The sequence below is a fragment of the Acinonyx jubatus genome, unplaced genomic scaffold (genome assembly GCF_027475565.1).
Source record: "Acinonyx jubatus isolate Ajub_Pintada_27869175 unplaced genomic scaffold, VMU_Ajub_asm_v1.0 scaffold_63, whole genome shotgun sequence".
Lineage (NCBI taxonomy): Eukaryota > Metazoa > Chordata > Mammalia > Carnivora > Felidae > Acinonyx > Acinonyx jubatus.
In genome coordinates this window covers 1,772-8,551 of record NW_026463982.1, presented here as the reverse complement: position 1 = coordinate 8,551, position 6,780 = coordinate 1,772, and the positions used below count along the sequence as shown (strand labels likewise).

Sequence of the window (6,780 nt, the reverse complement as noted above, 5' to 3'; positions counted from 1 at the left end):
GGAGTTAGTTTGATTTTTTTTGTTTTTCATTTGTTTTGCATGTTTTTTATTACTCTTTAAGTCTACATAGTTGTCAGCACTAGTGATTTTTTTTTTTCAGGATGGAGTACAGGTGTTTCTACCATTTTTTGAATTCATTCTCCTTTCTTGGTATATATTTGTGGGCATATAAATATCCATTATTGCCTCTCATAATTATTTTTATTTCAGTCGTATCAGTTATAATGTGTGTGCTTTCACTTCACTGCTGCCTTTAGTTGGTCTTTTCTCTTTAATTCTGACTTGATTGAAAGGTCTATCAATTTTGTTCACCTTTTCTGAAAGCCAACACTTCCTATGGTAGATATGGTCTTAGTTTTACTGTATCCTGTCTTAAGGATTTCAGTTTTATGTTTAAGTTTCCTTCTGTGGTGATTTTGGGCTCATGTGGTACTTTTCTTGATTATTCAAGGTATAGGAAAATGATTTGCACGATAGCATGACAATACTACAGAATTATCTATTAGGCTATATGGTCAGTGTCTTGTGTGCAAGTTTATGTGTCCATGGAGGAATGAAGTCCTGATGATTCATTCTCAAACATTTGGCTGACGTTTTCTGATTGATTCTAAGGTTGCATAATAGAAGTCTTCAGTATATTCATCTGAGAGTAGTAAGTGGGATGATTTTACTTTTCTGTTATTTGATCTCTTTCAGCTGTATCTTCACAATGCACCCAGAATTTCCTGTCAAAGCCATGCTTAGAACCTTCTCTCCAAAAAGTGTCAGTGGGTGAACATAGTACCTATGAGAATTTACACTTAATGATAGACTGGGACAACGATGGGGAGAATGAAGGGCATCAAACATATCATGACGGACATTTCCAAATGGAGACATCTGCCCATGAAAAGAATCTCATTGCCCCATATGGTGAAGGATATAAAGCATTTTGCAAAACCTCCCCTTGTAAGTTAGCTACTTCTACAAAGCAGTGTGTTTCAGTAACCAAACACTCCAGTCAAAAATTCAAACATAAATATTTGTCGATAGAAAATTTGGAAAATCTGGAAAGTTACCTCATTCAGGTAGAAAATAAGTATTTGAACCAATTTGAAAATAGGATTGGAATGACCTATCAGTCAACTGTTTCTGAAAACCATAGATTTAAAAATAAAGAAGAAAGTGTTAAGGGGTGTCAATTTGAGGGGCACGTCACAAAGAAAACAACCCTACAAAACTACGAGAGTATTTTCAATGGACATAGAATTGTTCCTTGCAGTGAATCCGAGAAAACATTTAACCAGGGCTCAAATGTTAACAAATGTCTGCGTACTCATTTGCCAGACAACCATTTTGAATGTAATAGAGGTAAGGAAGTCTTTTCTCAAAGATCTAAACATATAATACAGAAGAGTACACATATGAGAGGAAATCCTTATAATGAATGTGGGAAAGATCTCAAGCAGTCCTCTTATGGTGATCATCAGACGATTTGTGAGGAGAAAAACCCATACACATGTTATAAATCTGGAAGTGTGTTTAGTCAGTCACCAAGACTAAATACACATGAGACAATTGGTAGTGGAGAGAAAAGGTACACTTGTAAGGACTGTGGCATAGTCTTTCATTGGCAGTCAACACCAACTCAACATCAAAAATGCATGCTGGAAAAAATCATACAAATGTAAAGAATGTGGTAAAGCCTTTAAGGACTGCTCATCGCTAAATAGACCTGGGCAAATCCATATTAGAGAAAGACTTGATAAATGTCAACAATGTGGCAAGGTCTTTACCAGGCATTCAATTCTAATTCGCTATCTCAGAATTCATACTGGAGAGAAACCTTACCAATGTAAGGAATGTGGCAAGGCCTTTACCCAGCCCTAAATCCTTACTCAACATCACAGAATTCACACTGGAGAGAAACCTGATAATGTAAAAGGAATGTAAGTCAGTGCCTATAAATGGTGCCCAGACCTTACAGGACATCAGAGGATTCCTATTGGAGAGTAACCATACAAATGTAAAGAATGTGCAAGCTCTCCCTACAAGTCACAACTTACTCCACATTCTAGTTATCACATAGGAGCCAAAGTGTGAAATGGAAAGTGGCCATGCCTTTACCTGGAATTCAATCTGTGCTCAATATCACAAAAGGCACCCTAGATGCAAACCCTAGAAATTTAATGAATGAACAAAGACCCTCACTTTAATATACACTTTAGGAAACACAAGAGATGCATATAAGAAAGTAACTGGAAAGGTAGATTTACAAAAGTATTTCATTGAACATCAAATGTCAATGTTACAGAAATCAAGTAGAAAGGAGTACATCAGTCACTCTATTCAGACATTGCTTCGAAATACTTAAGGAATAATACAGAGTCAGACACTTGGAAAACATATCTGCTATCTGGTTCAAAAGATCTAGGGGATAGGTTTTTGCATAGGTATACTTAATTTCAAAATGTGCTTTTTTTTTTTTTTACATTGACCCTATTTGGGATTTGTAAGTAGCAAGTATTAATGTATTCCTACTCTCAAATCACTTCAGAATATTCATTTATTCCTAGTGGGTGTGTGAAACCATGTGGCTGACTGTTGTTGCATCAAAGGTATGAGATGCCCTTCTTCATTAGACAGGACCCAGGCATGTCTAATTTTCCACAATGGATAAAGGACAGTATGATGCACATCTGAAACAAATCTAAATGGAGATGCTGTTTGTGGTTATACCACTGATGTAAGTTGTCCTGAGACAGGTGTTGAGAACACCATTGTCCATTTATTAACTCTAAAAACTTCCTGCATATTAGAAAGGAAATGTTTTACGATAAGGTCTTAAAGGCAAAGAGGTGGCAGTCCAGTGAACTGATAGATCTTTATAAGAGCAATAGTCAGAGCACATGAGTTGATGTGGCTGCATTGAAGACATCTTCACAGATGGCAGCCAGAGCCTAGCTAACTCTTCCCCCAAATGGCATAAATTGTACATCCACATCTCTCAACACTTACCTCCGGCCTAACACTTATGGCAATCACTACTCCCTTTTCATTACATCAACACATAAATGCTTTTTTACCACTTGTATTCTATATTTTGAACAACGATTTGTTGAGTCGAGTGGATTTGAAATGCATAAATTGGTCTGTGTGAACTTAATATATTTTAAGTAATAAAACATAATGGTTTTTAATGTATTAACATGGATGTGTAGTGAATGAACTGTGATCCCACCAGCAATGTTAGCCCATCCTCTTGTATTTAAGGTTGTAGGTACCTGATGGAATCTATAACTCATTTCCTAACACCATGGCATAGCACACCCAGTAATCCGTTTTCTCCACGGCCTTAGGATTTACATAATGTGTCATTATTTTTCCCCTCGTTTATCCATTATGCCATTTTCTCCTCTTTGTGAATACTGTGATGTTATTATGGATATATCACAGATTCTTCAGGGTTACTGTTGACCTTTTACCTAAGGTACTCCATGAAACCCTATGTGGCATTCATTTTGCACAGCCAGTACATATGTTTTTAAGTTTATTTATTTAATCTGAAAGACAGAGAGCATAAGCATAGGAGGGGCAAAGTAGTAGGGATAGAATCCCAAGCAACTCTGCTGTCAGCACACAGCCAGACACAGGCTTCAGACCCATTAACTATGGGATCAAGAGCCACATGTTTAACCTACTGAGGCATCCAGGTGCCCCTAGCCAGGAGTTTTACAGGGTCTTGACTGACACCAGCCCCTCTCACTAGTACATTCCTTAGACAACACCCTACAAACACACAAGATAATGTAACTTTTGATAGGACATTTTTATCTGCTGTTGTGAGCAACTGGGTCTGATTTTCCCGGTGCTTACCCCTCTGTGTCCCCTACAGAAGGCACAGAGGTTGCTTACACCTGTTTTAGTCTGAATAGTGAAATCTGGGCTTAGTGAGGGGCTCTAAAGCATGCCTCCATGGCAGCTAAGACAGCTATGTGCCCCCAGTCATGGCGGGGGGGCGGTGTTGTTTCATGTGCATATGAAGTAAACATACACATATGCTAGTACTGGGTATGTAATAGATACCCCATAAGTAGGAGAAACAAATTCCAATAGCAGTGATAATGTAGCCCCAGATGAAACACAGAAAATATACAAGGTAAAGAATTAGCACAGTGGATTCTGCGTGTGGAGGAAACACCTGTCCCAGGTTGCACAACTGAGAATGCATATAGAAACATAACTTCTACTTGCTTTATTTCCCAGTTGTCACCATATCTCCGGTGCTATGTTTGTTCGTTTTTGGTGCCAGATTTGTAGGCATCACAAACATTCTTCTGTGCCTGTGTTGTGGTAAGAGTGTCCTCACTAGCTGCTTAGTTGAGATGAGAGAGATGTAAGACCGTGTGTATTCAGACCTGTAGCGCTGGCATGCGGGTTGGGAATATAACTAAACATGATGAAGCCATCATCCTCAGAGAGAAAAATAAGCCCTATTAAAATCAAATGTGAAGGACTCTTTCTAATGCAGGGAAATACCTGGAGGTGGTTCCCTTGAGTCACCCAGGGTCCTAGGCAGCTCTTGGTGATGTCATCGGATGAATAAGTGTCATGGAGATAATGAAATGGCAAATATTCTGGGTTTCTGAAGATTGGGGATGTCCTCCTTTATGATTCTTCATGATGACACTGAATTCCTTTCTCTTACTGAGGCCCAGAAGCTGTCAGATGACGATGATTACTGGTTTGCCTAGGGGTAGATCAGAGGCAGTGGATGGAGGAGGGGTATTAGATGATGCAAACGTTTTGGGCATAGCTTTAAAATGTCACATGGCAGAGTAGGTTTGGAGATGAAGAAGACTTCTGGACACTGTAATGGAATCAGCAGGATGTGTGCTGTGGTTGTTCAAGCACTAATATCTCAAGATATAACACCAGTGAAAGTGAGATCCAATGTAGATGGGTGACGTTTCAGGAAAGACAATTCATTGTTGTGAGGGATTTTCCTGTCATCAGTCAGCCTCAAGATGAGTATAGTCCTGTACTCTTGCTCTGTCCAGAGCCCAGATTTGTTGGAGCAGCAGTTCAACAGTGACAGGCAGTGAGCTTTTCTGATTCCAACAGTCCAGCACAAGTGTTCACTGACTCCTGAATGAATAAAGAAGATTTGGTGTGTATGTGAATGTTAGTAGGCATAAAAAGGTATGAAACCTTGCCATTTTTTAACATTTATTTATTTTTGAGAGACAGAGAACATGAGTAGGGGAGGGGGAGAGAGAGAGACAGAATCCAAAGCAAGTTCCAGGCTCTGAGCTGTTTGTCAGCACAGAGCCCAACACGGGGCTCAAACTCATGAAGTGCGAAACCATGACCTGAGCTGAAGTCAGAAGCTCAACCAACTGAGCCACCCAGGCACCCCAGAAATCTTGCCTTTTGTATGAATGGGTGGTGTTAGTGTTATGCTAAGTGAAAAGAGTCAGAGAAAGACAAATCCTATATGATTTCACTCATATGTGAAAATCAAGAAACAAAACAAGTGAGCAATGGGAAAGAAAAATAACAAAAGGGAGAAGCTAACCAAGAAAAAGACACTTAACTATAGACAGCAAACTAATGGTTACCAGAGTGGAGATGTGTAGGCAGATGGGTTAAATAAGTGATGGGGAATAATGAGGTCCCTTGTGAGTTGAGACCTGGGTGTTGTATGGAATTGTTGAGTCAGTATATTGTCCACAGGAAACTAATGTTACACTGTATGTTAACTACCTGGAAGTTAAAGAAAAACCTCTGGGAAGTGTTTTGTTGTTTACTGATTGAGGAACCTTTTCCTCGTAGGTTAACTGACTGCAGCAAGTGCACACAATATAACTTGGTAAACAAATGGAAACATTAATCTTTTCTCCCTACCTCGTTCTTCCAGATCTCAGAAACTCTCAGTGCCTATTCTTATGTTTATTCCAATACATGTGTTTGCATAATTTCAATAAGAATCTTTCCTCCGTATGACAAGACACAGTTGGAAACACTGTTAGGTAACCAAGACTTTGACTAGAATGTCATAGCTGAGAAAGACCGAAATCGATTCAGAAATGAGGAGACAGCTATAAGGATCTCTGATGAACTTCATGGACCCAATAAGGCCCCCTTGGAGGTATGAGCATGATTCCTTGCTTACAGAGTCCCTGGAAGCCTTCCCAGGTGAATCAAGAACTTTATTTCCTAATAGATTCAATAGTCTTGGGAAGTTTTGGAGACCTCAAGAATATAGGAATTCACCCAAAACTATAAGTGTTGCAGGCAACACCTGATGGCAAATATTTGGCTTCATCTCTGCCCTTGAGAGGCTATTAAAAGTTTAATCTAGTGACATCTTATGAAAAATTCCAGCAAAGCTGGTTTTAAAGAGTCTTTCAGTCAAACCTCTATTGTGATTGCACTTATGTAAATAAGGAGGTCAAATTTTTTTCTCCAAATACACTGAGTTTGCAATCCCATTACTGTTAATTTGGCTCTACTTGGTAAACTGAGGATGATTATAGACAAAAATGTTTCAATAACATATCTTTGTAGATTTAGACTTTAATAGTATTCATCATAAATTGTACCAGATCCTGATTTCTTCTTGTGTCTTCCAATGCCTGGCTACAAATACTGAGAAGAACGTTTTATTAAATCTGTGTTGAATTAGAGAGAGAGAGAGAGTTAGGGTGCACAAGTGAGGGAGGGGCAGAGAGAGAGCGAGAGGGAGAATTCCAAGCAGTCTCCCTGCTGTCAGTCAGGGCAAAGCCCAAAGCTGGCTCA

The 6,780-nt window shown here is 39.1% G+C and overlaps 1 protein-coding gene across 1 annotated transcript; it reads left to right on the top strand.

Annotated features, from left to right (window-relative positions):
• Positions 1-689: 689 nt before the first annotated feature.
• Positions 690-4,080, top strand: LOC128313837 (zinc finger protein 254-like; the record flags this gene model as incomplete). The annotated part of the gene is made up of 1 exon (XM_053213975.1): positions 690-4,080. A coding segment is annotated over one exon (981 nt), but the record flags the coding sequence as incomplete, so codon positions are not given.
• Between the last annotated feature and the right edge of the window lie 2,700 nt (positions 4,081-6,780).